Here is a 14,739-nt window from a genome sequence, read left to right as displayed (position 1 = left end):
TTAAGACAAAAAAATTGCTATGAATGGAATGTTTGAGATGTAGGTTTTTAGCGCCTTTGTAAAGAAAGATCTAGAGCTTTCATGATACTCCCCGAGAGAAATTTATTTTAAATATGTTATATTGTTTATTTAACGAATGCACCATATTCAAAATTGCAGAAATGACTTCTGTTAGTGTAATTTATCTATGTTAATCTCATATTTCCCGATTGACTTGGAATTAAGTGACTCTATTTGCCCTTGGGTTTATTTCACGCATAAATACTTTTTGAATAGAGAATGGAAATAATTCAATGATTGTGCTATGACAATACTGCTTCAGAAGTGAGTTGATCAATACTCTAGTATGTAACAAAGTTAGCTAAAGAGGTTATGGAATTTTAAAGGAAAGATGAAGGCGTTATTACGGACCTTTGTTGATAGACGGTCGCAGTCATAATACGTGGCAAATATTTGCATACCAACGTAGGAGCTGATTAATGTCAAGCTGACTATGCCAGTATAGGCTATCACAAGGAGCCTGAAAATAAAGAAAAGCATTATGAGCAACATTTTAATGGAAATCGGAATAACAGTCTTGTTGTACAAGTACTAGCTCATACATGTCATAATGCGTAAATTAGTGCTACTTATGTGTCTGTAGCTGAACATTTAGGTACTTCAATGGAGCGGTAATATGTTTCCTGTTGTAATTAGTGATGGAAATATCGATTTAGATTAAAATCGAAAATGGAGTTTATTTATCGAGAAATATCGATTTCGATTCGAAAATCGAGTATCGAGTTTCAACGGTCGAAGATCGAGGAAATCGAGATCAAGGCATGATCTTAAAGTTTTGATCCAAAATCGATTTTTCAGCGTCTATCTTGACCATTTCGTTTGATCTCAGGAGCGTTCGTAGTAAGATGTGCTACAGGCCAAGAAAACAGTAGGTAGTAGTATTAAATAAATAAATAAATAAATAAACTTTATTGGCTCTAGGAATCCTTTCCTTTGGAGCCTAAATAAATACATAATAATAAACACTCAGACTGAGAAGGTTAACATAAAAAAAAGAAGAAATCATCAAACACTAAACCAACCAACTCAAACAACCACCTTTATACAGATTTCCAATAACATGAAACAAAATCAAAAACCATACAAAAAACATACAAACCAAAAATTGCAAGTTGCAGACGCTTATATAAATTCAGTTATCATAAAAATAAAAAGAAAACAAAGACTTTTTGAAATTATTGAATCCTGAGATATTTTTTAATTCTTGGGGAATCGAATTCCATACATGGCATGAATTAATATAAAATGAATTTTGGTACATGGTTGTTTTATGAATAGGTACAATTAATTTATTTTTATTTCTTGTTAATCTTGTTTTTTTCATTAAGTTATCTATGTAAGGCTGGAAAATGTAACAAGGAGTTTCAGTTTTTAAAAGTTTATACATAAAGAGACCCATTTGAAATTTTCTTCTTTTTTCAATTTTTAAAATTTTTAATTCCTTATAATATGGAGTGACATGCTCATAATATCCAATGTTACACACATAACGCAAGATACAATTTTGTATTTTCTGTAATTTAGATATCTGACATTTGTTAATGTTCGACATCACCAAAGAACAGTAATCAATATGAGGAATCAGTAATCAATCCGAGATTTGGCTAAACTTGATTACGTTATGTTTGAAATGGACTGGAACGGTCTATCATGGGAGGATTTCTTTTTAACGCGTGATGTCAATGAAAAAGTGGCAATATTCAATTCCCACCTTACTTGTCTTTTAGATAGACACGCTCCCATAAAAAAAATAAAATTGAGACGTAACCCATGTCCCTGGCTCTCTCAAGAAATACAAAACGCCATGAGTCACAGAGATTCTCTACGTAGGCACTTTCGAAGAACTCGGTCTGCTCAAAAATACAATGAATATAAAGTCTCCCGAAATAAAGTGAAGCAAATGCAGCATAATGCAAAAGTTAACTACTTCTTTTCTTGCTTATCAGATAAACATGACGCTCGTTCTCAGTGGCAAGAAATTAAAAGATTGGGTCTCGGAAATTCCAGAAATGAACCCACCAATATTAATTTCCCCCTCAATGAGCTTAATACCTATTTTCTAAATAGTTCCACATCGTCTGATTGTATAGACGAGGAAGAGCGTCTCGATGTCAATACTTGCATTGAGCGTGAATTCAGCGATGAAAATCTTTATTTCCCTCATTTTACTCCCGATCTACTATTAAAATACATTTCAATGGTAAATTCAAACTCTTCGGGGGTAGATGAAATCAGTATTAAGGTAATTAAAAAGATTCTTCATCTAGCTCTTCCAATTTTGCTTTCAATTTATAATTGCTCGTTAGATTACTCTAACTTCCCCTCCTTGTGGAAATCTGCTCTTATTCAACCAATTAAAAAGAAGCCAAATCCTGTAGAAATGTCTGACTACCGCCCTATTGCAATACTGTGTGCCTTATCAAAACCTCTTGAAAGATTCGTGTTTAATTGTGTTACTGAACATCTGTCTAAAAATAATTTTTTAAATAATTTTCAATCTGGGTTTCGCAAAGGTTATAGTACTCAAACAGCATTGATTAAAATAACAGATGACATTAGACTTTCAATGGATAAGCAGAAAATAACAATATTGGTACTCTTCGACTTTAGTAAAGCTTTTGATTGTGTTAACCATAGTATACTTTTAAAAAGATTATCTAATTTGAAAATATCTACTTCTGTTTTACAATGGTTCCGTTCTTACTTGAGTCAACGTTTCCAGGCGGTGAATGATCGGAAAAACAATGTACATTCTGAATTACTCCCTGTCGAACATGGGGTCCCCCAAGGGTCAATACTGGGGCCATTGCTCTTTGTCATTTACATTCAGGACCTCCCAAATAAGATACGTCATTGTAAGTACCATTTATACGCTGATGACTTGCAGATCTATATTGACTGCGATCGCAATGCGATCTCTAGCGCCATTGCTCAAGTTAACGAAGATATCTCAATTATATGTGAATGGGCGTCTAAAAATTGTCTGAAACTAAACTCACAGAAAACAAAGAGCATTATAATAGGCAGCGCCAAGGTCTTGTCTTCCATAAACATCGGCTCACTGCCTAAAATTCAAGTTAATGACGTAGAAATAGATTATTCTGAAAAGGTTAAAAATTTAGGCGTTATTCTAAATAGAACACTAACTTGGGACGAACACATAGCATGCATCTCTAATAAGGTAATTAAATCTTTGCACCAGTTAAAATGCTTCCGTAACCTAATGCCAATACCATTGAGACTCAAACTAGCGAATGCTTTGTTGATTGACAATGTTGAAATCCCCACAAATAATGACATTTTTATACATAGGTATGTACTTACATATTAAGGTTTCAAAATCATCACATACATAGCAACTATTTGCGATATTACGATACCTCCACTGCACAAACGCTCAACTATCGCCCACCGAATCAAATCTGCTCATCTAATAGCCCAACAATACGAAAACAGTGGCCGGAGCACAAACGCTCAACTCGAATTCGCTAAGCTTCGGAGGTGAGCGTTCATGTTCCGGCTACTGCCAGCTGAGCGGATTCGTGGGCTCCTAGATGAGCGGATTTGATTCTGTGGGCGGTTGCTGAGCGTTTTTGCCGTTATGGATTATGTCATCTGTCTCGCGTGAAAGACTTATCTCTAACACCGGTAAAATTGGAAAGACCTCGATCACCAGGATAGCATTTCAATTAGGTAATCATTCTTAAAAATTTTAGTGAGGCTGAATGGTTCCAAGAGGTGATCCCCAAACTTTAATGAGCGTGCATTTGTAAATTTTTACTCATAATAATAATTAAAGCGTGTTATTCTATGTAGATTTCTTGGGATTTTCTTCTACCACTCAAATGTTTTTGCGTTTTTCCGATGAATAAAAAAACATGTCTTTGTTCTTTGCTCAAACTATATTTTCTTTCAAAAATGAACCGTCGAATGTTTCGATTAATCGATCATTTGGCTTAAATTTCGATATTTTTGATAAGCTGAGCATTTCGATTAAAACTCGATTTTGGCCGAAGTATTTCCATCACTAGTTGTAATGTACATACTAAAGTGGTTCGAAGCTTAGCGTTTTAATGTATTTTTACGCTTACACTCGGGCTCGGCTGATGTTTTGAACGACGAGGAATCTCTGCACCATGCTCTGATTTACGGAGCACTGATAGATCCAATTGAAAATGCATCCAAAAGCTGTGTTCCAGAAGGTGTGCCGGGTTGTAAGGTCCAACGTTAAACTGCATATAGAGAAAACAAAATTATTGTTGACTTGAGGATTGCATATGATTTTTTACATAATTATATAAAAAGTGGAGTGAACAATCAAATAAGCATGGCTTATTTGCGCAACACAGGGTGTCTCAAATGGAATATGCGTATACAAAGCATTATTTTCTCCAAACTATCAATCATTGCGCCTCGGTTGTTTCCAGGGCTGCACAAAGACAAATTCATTTTTCAATAAGACGGAGAGAACCCCCTCACTGTAGTCGTCAAATGTGTGAATAAAGTGGTGGATACATAAGGGGGGCGCGCCCTCCCTTGTGAAGCCGCCCACCTTGCCGAACATTGCATAACCACAAATATAACTTCTTAATCTCTTAGTACGGTATTGTCTCGTATAGGTGTATCATCAATTTAAATAAAACTTTCTTAATCTTTGCTTGTATCTTGATTATACTTTTAGTATGACAAAAGTAAAGGCAGATCAAGATATCTTTTATGCCCCCTCCTTGAGTTTTTCTGTATCCGCTACTGCGTGAATGAATCTCTATCGAGGCGTTGGATTCGTCGTCAAGGAGCTGGCGACTTAGCATGTCCCATGGTCTCCGGTTTTGACACCATGCGGCTTCTTCTTGTGGGATTTAGTTAAAGACCACGTTTATGTATCACCACTCTCAAAGAAAAACCTGGAAGAGGCGAAGAACTGGATCCAAGGCCGGATCCAGGATTTTTTCTGGGGGAGGGAGGGACACAAAGGCGTGACAGGCAAACGGACTTTTCATATTTGAGATTAAAAACAACACAGAACAATAGGGTAGTTTTATTTCATCAAAGAAAACGAAAGGCATTAATTGCGATTCGTTACCCAGCATTATAGTATTCATGATTTACATATTATATGTTTGGTTTTTGAAATTCTAGATTAGACGAATTTTAATGGTCAATTTTAACCTCATTTGAAAAAGGCCAGATCGACGGCCATGCGATGCCACTACGCGTGACGTCACAGGGACCTTGATGCTATACGAGTAATCAGGAGTTTTACATCGTCTGAGATTACCAATGCATGCATGTGGCACAGAGCTCAGGGAACATCTCTTAATAATCACCTATTTAAATTGCCTATGGTCGGAAAGTTACCCTCGTTTGATAGGGTATTAATAATCTTTATTTAAGCCAAGCGCTACCTGCTAGCAGGGTGCTCTGCTACCTGGTAGCAAACTGCATCGTAGCGGCGTTCATAGCCTCGCACCAAGGTGGCCTCAAACAGCGGCAGCCGGAACTAGAATGACGTCACACGGGTTTTTCCCAGCATCCATTCGTAGCCGACACATTTTTCGCGCGTTTGAAAATTTTCACGTTTCATTTAATCGCAAAAAATAGATATTGCCATTTAAAAAAATCTAAAAGCGTGAAATGCGTACTCCAGGAGTAATAATCTTGCGATTTAGGCAATAAAAAAAAGGTAACCACCCTTTAACTACGTGAAATATTCTATTTATTTTGATATGAGATTAAAAATGGAATCATATGATTGAGGCTCCGCTATACACAAAACAAACGTAATGGTAGCTGTATTAAAAATTTTGCCTAATTTTTAAGCGTTTGCAGAGCACTTGCTCCCGTCTCTCCCCCCATAATCCGCCTATGACCGGATCCGTACTGCTATAAAATCAGCGACAAAGGACATGATTGCCGGAGTATCGGACTAATTTGAGTATCGATGTAATATTGCTATATTCACTGACGGAGGACATATTGAACATCTGTAATCTAAACTTGAGACGTATGTGTGTAAAGTTTCATGTTCGTATGCCTTGATGTTTAGTAAATATATGCATTCGGAATACGTATATTCTTTTTGAAACACCCTGCGTATTAAAATATTCAGTTAAAATAAATTTTCTATGGATCGAATCCAGAAAGATAAATTTCTTGCCCCTCGACCTATCTGGCTTGGGTTGCCCAAATGGGAGTGATAAAAGTTGGCATTTAAAAAAATTATTTATTTAAGGAGTTGCTCACATACGGCATTTCTGCCAATTTATAGTGGCGAAGTAACAAATATGAAAATTTTAACACAAAGAAAATAAGAACAAAGAGTACAAGCATAAAATAGTAAAGAACAGAAATAGAAGACACGTGGAGAGGGAGGTTTATTTATTAGCCGGGGAATAGGACATGGCGAGTTTAACAAATGAGTTTAAGGGCAAAAAAAATGGATCAATATTGTCTGGTAACGAATTGAGCAAGGAGCAAAGGCGGTGTTGGAGTGAGCGCTTAACGAGGGATAGGCGTATGGAGTAAGGAATGTGTACGAGTGGATCGGCAAGGCACTCTAAAATTCATGGAAGAAGGCAAATCAGGGCAGTCAATATGTGAATTTAGAATATTATAAATAAGTTTTAAATCTGTTTTAATCCTTTGATGGCAGAGATCAGTTATTGATAGAGAAGATAGGAGTGAGCTGGTGGACATGTCACGTGAGTGGGGAACTCTGTGTCTTACAATTCTGGCGAAGAAGCTTGTTATACTGTCAAGAGATGTGAGTTTAGAGGGAGCTGCGATGGACCGTATGGGAGAGCAATAGCTGGTGATAGGAAGGATAAATGCTGATAAGTATGATTTGAGAACTGTGGGATCGGTTATTTCTCTGTAATGGTAGAGGAGACCTAAAAGTGACATAGCTTTGCTCTTGATTAACTGAATGTGTTCCGAGAAGTTAAGTTTAGTGTCAATTACAAAGCCTAAATCCTTCACACCCGAAACATGATGAAGACGCTCGGAGTTAACTGAATATCGGAAAGTAATAGGGGATTTTTTAAAGAGAAATAGAAAGGGAGTTGCATTTACTGAAATTTAAGTGTAGGTTCCAAATGTTACACCATTTTGCAGTCAAGTTAAAAGAATTTTGAAGGATTTTGAACTCCGAGGTAGTTAGAATTTGCTTAAATAGTTTTCAGTCGTCCACGTAAAAAAGAGTATGTAACTGGAATGGAGGCAAACGTGTGGCTAGGTCATCGATGAATAGGCTAAATAAATATGGCCCCAGGACACTACCTTGATGAACACCTGATGTTACTGGGGACCAGTAAGAGGAGGCGCCAGAGAGTATAACTCTTTGAAATCTATTTGTAAGAAATGATTTGATGAGACTGAGAAAGATGCCATGCACTTTGAATCGTTGACTAAGGTTGTGAAAGAAGGGGGTCGAGTGAATCGAAGGCTCTAGAGAAATCAAGGAATAAGGCGTCGAGTTGAGAATTTTTTGCTATTGAGTTGACATCATGGTGACGGAAGACTGATAGGTTAGTGAGACAGGAACGATTAGGAAGGACACCATGCTGATTATTCGATAGGTTAGGGAATGTAAAGCAATGTAATCTGTTGAGTATAATCCTCTCAGCGACAGAGGATAGGATAGGAAGTAAGAAAATCGGGCGGTAATTAGCAACTTCACATTTAGGACCAGTTTTATGGATTGGTATAATATTCGCAATATTCCACTGATGCGGAAAGACACCGAGCGTGAAGCAGCGATTCAACAGAAGACTCATAGGAATCGCGAGGGAGGAGGCGCAGTTACGTATAAAGCTAATACTGAGGCCATCAGGGGTTGGTGAACGATGGGGGGGGGGGGGGGTATTTTTGAGAGAAAGTGAAAGACTTCCTTTGGATCGGTCTCAATGCGGGAGAGACAGTGCGTACAGCAAGCTGTGAGGGAGTGGTCAGGGAAAGAAGGGGCATTGGATGCAGGCATTAGACGATCTGAAAAGAATTTAGCAAATACCTTTGGTCTATTGGGGCCCTCGACGTTACTGTTTTCATTACAAACATTGTCCGGATTTCGAGAATGATTACGGCGGCGATTCACGATTGACCATAATTTTTTAGGGGTGGTGGTAATAGATGAGCACACACTATGTGCATATTCCTTGTGGTCACGACGGATGAGAGCTTTAGAATATCGACGAAGCTCTGTGTAAGAGCGACGAGTATGTACGTTCGGAGTCGTCTTGTAGAGGTACAACGCTTGATATTTGTTTCTGAGAGCATGCAGGGTGTCAGTTTTAAACCAGAAGGGGAATTCTTAGATTTAGGTTTCACAATAGGGACAAAATCCTTAACGGCACTTTCAATGACGGCGTACAGTAAGTTCACTGAGAGCACTGACATGGATATGAGGTCGAGGGACCTCCCAGCAAACCTTCGACCATGCAAGGAAGGGTTTCAGAGGGCGGGGTGGTACCCCGTAGTGTTTCTTGGAGCTGGAAAAGTTGTAATTGATGTCAAGGGGCTCATGGTCTGAGTCGAAAATGTTTCTACATCTACATAATACCGTGCGAGCCACCTCTTGGGTGTTTGGCAGGGGGCGACAAATCACCAACATGCAGCATGCAAGAGGACCGTCACACCGTTTCTGCTGGGGGTTATTGCCTCAGGGGGAGTGGTGGAAAGAAGGAAGTCCAACGTTGCCGCGTTTCGTGTCCATTCATTGCAGAACTGGGAAAGATGAAGGGCGTTGATGAAATTTTGGAGAAGGCACTCATAATGGGCGTCAGACGGAGACCCACTCGTTGGAGACTCCCGATGGATTGAGAGATTAAAGTCACCAAAAAGGATAATGGGACCAAGAGTAATGACACTCACCACAGAGTCAAGGCTTTTTTCTAAGACGGAAAGACCACTGGCAGGAGGACGATAGAAACAATCCGCATAAGTTTTGACAGATTTCGAATTTTTTTGAGAGAGTAGAGAGACTTCAGTCCACACGACCTTACACTCATGTCAGTCCGATAATAAAGGTATCGTGGTCATTGCAACGAGCAAGTTTTTATCACCGAAACGGATATGAAGGGTAGTAGCCCTAAGGATGGGAAAGCGATCATACTGACTTGAAAAATTCGAGTCTGTCGGCGTCCTTGTTCCTCTGCCAAACAGTCTGGAAACCCCCGACGTTGTTGTTTCCCGTGACGATGATAGCGAACATGGCGCCAAACATTATGACGATTTGCAAAGCATCCGTCCATACAACTGCCTTGATTCCACCCTGCAGTCAAAGAGAGAGTGTCCAAATATATATGTGTTGAAGAGTATTTTTTATTTTTATATGAGCTATGGGATGACTAAAATTTAATCGCTATGGATAAGATTTGAAACTTATTGATATTTTGGATCGAATGACTCAATATCGAGAGTAAATATAAGGTATATAATATTGTAACTAATAATAAAATTAATTAGGAATATTTTATTTGAATTCATTTCACTTTTTAATTGTTTTCATTTCATAATTTCTGGAAAAATCATATTAAATTTGACAGACTAAATATCTTAAAAAAATATCTTACTGAAAAATCACTATGAACTTACCAAACTCGTGTAGAAAATGCAGACCAGGCAAACTATTGGTGTTATCAAGTGTATGTTGATTCCGGAAGCTAAATGGAAACGGAAAAAAATAATTAATTATGCATGATATGCTGAAATCATGCTAAATTGCTTAAAAAAATAATAAGATAAAATGACTCCGTATTATTACTTGAAATAAAATTCCTTTAACCGTCATGCACGGATATAGTAGTTTTTAATGTGGTCCCTAGAATGCATGGCCTGAAATATCAGAATGTCTCCCCATTCAGTAAAATAATGTAATCATCCGTGTTAGTAATTACGAAAATATTGTTGGGAGTCCAGCAACGATGGAAGAAAAATTTTCAGAGAGAGATTGCGAAGAAATATATCGCATTTTTTACGATGTAATTGAAAAGCATAGGGAAATAATTGATTTTTAAAACTCTAAATATGATTGCTGAAACTTAAAGGGTTTACTTTACCACGACATTGTACCGATTGTATTATATTTACATGAAAATGAGTTCCGTGTTAGTTTCAGTAATATAGTGGTATTAATTAGTGGCAGTTCTTACCTTGATTTAGCGCTAATGCTGGTACATATATTACGACGGGAATGTACAGCAACTAAGGGGTGAAATGAGAAAAATTATTTTATAAAATATTTATTAAAATTTATCGTGCTATAACTCTTAAAAATATAATTAATAATAGGAATGAGACTTTAAAATATAAAAATTGCTATTCAGCTCTATCATTCTTGGGAATAGATGGATTAAAGTTTCACTTTATTGTGATAATTTTAAATATGGAATTGTAATAGTTAACTATTAATTTAGCTGGTCATATTTTGTTCTTTATTTAAAATGGATAATTACAGAGATATAAAAGTATTCCTTACTCTAGGTCTAGACTTACGTAAGTAAGGATGAAGAGAAATGAGCCCAGCAATAGCACCTTCCGATCAAAGCGAATGCTTAGGTACTGAAATAAATAGATGAGAAAAAAATCAATTCAGAGTGAAAAATAAGCTGTGGTTAAAAGTAAATCACTTTAACATATAATGGCATTGATTAGCAATTTTTGATTTTAATAAGTGATTTAATGCAAAAGTGGTTTAAAGCATTTAATGCAAAAGGGTCGTAAAATGGGTTTTGTTAAAAGAATATTAGGAAAGTGCGCCGACAAAGTGAGAGAAATTAGCTACTTTTCCCTCGTTAGAATAGGCTTCCAGTGTTTGAGACCCTCATGAAAAAGGCTTAATATCAGAGTTAGAACGCATGCAAAGAAGAGCTGCCAGGTACGTGGAAGGTCGTTACGATAGTCTTGGTAGTGTAACTGACATCGTAGATAGAAAAAGATACTCGGATAGAAATCTCTGTCGGACCTTAGATTGAAAAATAGACAAAACCTTTTAGATAAATTCAGGAGCAGTGTCTTTTCTAACGAAGTTAACCATATCTTACGGACGCCAACATACTACGGAAGATCAGATCGTATAAATAAAATAAGAGAAATAGATTGCAGAACAGACAGATTCAGAATGTCTTTTTTTCCACGATCAATAAGAGATTATAACGGCAGCGATAGAACTCATACATAGATTGCATGACTTGTAGTGTAGCCTACTAACCTATGTAAAACTTAATGCATGTTTCTTAGTTTTATTATCATTTCTAACAGCATATGGGTGTATAATTTGTTAGTATAACTGACGTTTTTTGGACCGTGTGGTGTGCATGTGGGAGTCCAATTGCATGCTGCATGCTGGTGATTGATCACCCCCTGCCAAACACCCTAGAGGTGGCTCGCAGGGTATCATGTAGATGTAGAAAAGAAGTTAATCTTAAGGTCATGACTAATTAACGTTAAGCCAGCATTATGTTATTATTGCCGGACCTTGATGCTTCTATTCCCCTCTCCATAAATAATTGCGGAGTTTATCTAAAAGCGGCTTCGGAAATTTACGTTTTTTCCACACTTGTGTATAAAATATTTACGAAATTAGTATAAAAAGAGTCTAACAAACACGAAAATCCCAACCCTGTACCACCTTAGACTTCTTCCACTCGATATAAATAGAAGAAAATATTGGCGGCAAACAGAAAATATTTCTGAAAAGCAAGAATAGAGACCTTCGAAATGTGGTGCTGCAAAAGAATGATAATGATCAAATGGATCGATCGAGTTAGTGATGCGGAAGTCCTAAGAATATTATGAGGGAAGAGAAGCCTCATGAAAACCTTAATAAGAAGACGAAACAACAATGTAGGTCACATCTTGAGACATGGTCTGACGAAGACAATCGTCGAGGGACAAGTGGACGGCAAGAACGGAAAAGGAAGACCTCGAATAAAATATCTGGAATTAGCAAAGAAAGATGTGAAAGAGAAGAAATACGAAGTTGTGAAAAGTAGGGATGTGCGAGTAGTACTTTTTGATCACGAGTCAAAGTATCGAGTAGAGTTGAAAACTACTCGCGAGTATCGAGTCGAGTCTGCCAAATCCTGAACTACGCAATACAACAATGCATTCTCAAACAAATTCTCATTTTTCCAATCCTGTAGTGAATTTTATTCCCGGAATGATTATCTTGATCTAAAATTGAATAGATAATGGGGAATTTTGATGGTAACTGTGCCACAATTAGGAGATGAATGAAAATTAATGTGTCTTAAACAGTTCCATAAGTACCATTGAAATGAGTTTATCCCTAGTAATATGCCGTCAATGCAATTAATGTATGCATCCAAAATGCACATAAGAGCCTTCAGTAAAGGCATTTTTGAAATTGCAATAAAGATTATACATGTAAATAAATCATGTAATATTTGATATTAATGCGCCGCCGGGTCGGAAGACGGTCGGTCGCTACGGCTGACGAAAAGGTATTCGGCGCCCACGATGATTACGATACAAGGCATGGGAACGACTTATCGACTTTAAAAACGACATTATTACTTGAGTTTCATGATAGCGCTGTCAACAGATATACGAACTAACGGGCATCGACAGCTCTGTAACAGAAACTACTCGACTCGACTTGACATTCGTAATATTACTCGAAGCACTCGGATCGATTACCCACTACTCGACTCGACTCGAATTTTTGAGTACTCGCACATCCCTAGTGAAAAGATTAGCTGATAGGAGATTTGAGTGGAAAGGTGCGTCTAAACAATCTTAGGATTGTTGACCAGTGATGATTATTTCTCAAAAAATAATCCTCGATTTTTTTTGAGAATTCAATTTTTTTGTAACAACATATTCTCTGTATTCTAATCAAACGTACCAGATGATGACGTTCCATGTCGAAACCTAGGTCGTCCATTAATAAGTCTATGTGGCATTTAATAGTTTAAGCACCAAGCAGCAGATGATATCCATTTAATATTTCAAAATAACTGATTAGATATCCATAAGATATCCAGCATATCAGTATAATCTTATATGGTTATCCAGACAATATACGAGGTTCCTTAGATATCCATAGAATGTCCATTGCTAACATTCACACAGCTTTATGGCCAGGTCTCATGAATATCCGTAGAATAAATGCCTCGTCTCGTAGGCCCCAACAGTTAACACTTTTACAACATAATTTAATACAGTAAAAAGAATCATTACTATAAATTAATTTTTAATAATTTCAATACATTTACAAATTCATACGTAGAATTATTCGATAATTTTATATGAATATTACCTGGATAACTTTGTATGGATGTTACAGGTGAATATCCATTGAATTTTATATTTTGGATGGAACGACTTTGAGATATTTTTTACCCTTTTTGGATATACATGCAACATTTTCTGCTACATGGGGTGGAATCCATGATGTCACGCCCGAGAAAACGAATAACGTAAGTTTTCACTTTTTAGGGCTTCAAATAATTCGTGCGAAATTTTCACAGAGAAAAAATCATTCTCCTTGACCGGGATTCGAACCCGGATCTCCCGATTTCCGGTCGAGTGCTTTAGCCAGTTAAGCTACCGAGGCATCACTTTTTTTGCGCACAATTTGTTCATTGCGGGTGACTCCCGTGAAAGTTATCACCTTGGTTAGTCCCAGTGTACTTAAATCATTCAAGTAATTCATTTTGTTCACTTACCTCGTATGAGGTGTTAAGCTGTAGCCGGTAGAACACAGGCAGGAAGCACACGCCTCCACAGATGCCTCCCAGGACGCTCCCAAACGTGATAGTGGAGAACTGAGTGCCGTACCTGTATGTCTCCCCCGGCACTCCCAGCAATGTGATCCCTGAAACATAACTGCGAACGCGTGTAATTTATGGAACACGGTATTACATTTATCAGAGATTAAAGAGACGCGGTGTTGTAGCAATATGGCGACATAATGATAATTTCTCTGAGGTTTTTTTTGTCGCCATTCCTTTGGCATCTATTCTATGACCAACTTAAGGGTTGATGGCGATATTTGGTGGAACTGTGTAACATAACACCTAATTACACATTCACTATTATTGTATATACCATAATTTTTTTATTAATCTGAACCAGGTTTTGTCACTGTACACAATGCCATTTTCAAAGGAATGACATAGTGTACTGTCTAATTAAAATAATGGTGGAACATACAATAAGTAGATACTTTGTGGAGATTCATTATAAGATATGAAGTGATACAACTTTGCACTTTTCCACATTAAACTTTATTTCACCTGAGTCAACATGTTTCACTGCACTTCAGCATCATCAAGACAACCATGCCAGAATAAATAGCCTCGTACAAATTTGCACACTCGCAAAAAAATGAGAAGGTGGGGGTGGAACTTCTTGATAATGCTGCAGTGCAGTGAAACATGTTGACTCAGATGAAGTAAAGTTATGTGTGGAAAAGTGCCAAGTAGTGTCACCTCAAATCTTGGAACATAGAATATTAGTGTATCGATCAAAATTAACTATCTTTAATATCACAGGAGAATGACATAGTTTACAGTCCAACATAAAAATTGTGGAGCATAAAATCTTAATACATCTATCAAAATTATATGCCTTCACTATCATAGGTGAATGACATAGTGTGCCGTCTAACGAAAAGAATTATCGAACATACAATATTAGTGTATCTGTGATTATGTT

At 37.2% G+C, this 14,739-nt stretch overlaps 1 protein-coding gene across 4 annotated transcripts in view; it reads right to left on the bottom strand.

The window, feature by feature from the left end:
- LOC124163526 (sodium-coupled monocarboxylate transporter 1-like) overlaps positions 1–14,739 on the bottom strand; it is a 57,394-nt gene that overhangs the window by 10,111 nt on the left and 32,544 nt on the right. For all 4 annotated transcript variants that reach the window (XM_046540493.1, XM_046540492.1, XM_046540489.1 and 1 more), the window contains exons 3-9: positions 13,749–13,908; positions 10,552–10,617; positions 10,209–10,260; positions 9,652–9,719; positions 9,174–9,328; positions 4,152–4,292; positions 412–520 (exon numbers count right to left, since the gene is read on the bottom strand). In XM_046540493.1, coding sequence (XP_046396449.1) covers positions 412–520; positions 4,152–4,292; positions 9,174–9,328; positions 9,652–9,719; positions 10,209–10,260; positions 10,552–10,617; positions 13,749–13,908 — 751 coding nt within the window. The remainder of the gene's footprint in view (positions 1–411; positions 521–4,151; positions 4,293–9,173; positions 9,329–9,651; positions 9,720–10,208; positions 10,261–10,551; positions 10,618–13,748; positions 13,909–14,739) is intronic.

Source organism: Ischnura elegans, chromosome 8 (genome assembly GCF_921293095.1).
Source record: "Ischnura elegans chromosome 8, ioIscEleg1.1, whole genome shotgun sequence".
In the NCBI taxonomy this organism is placed as follows: Eukaryota; Metazoa; Arthropoda; class Insecta; order Odonata; family Coenagrionidae; genus Ischnura; species Ischnura elegans.
Note: the sequence above shows the minus strand (reverse complement) of the source record. Positions and strands in the feature narration are given on the sequence as shown.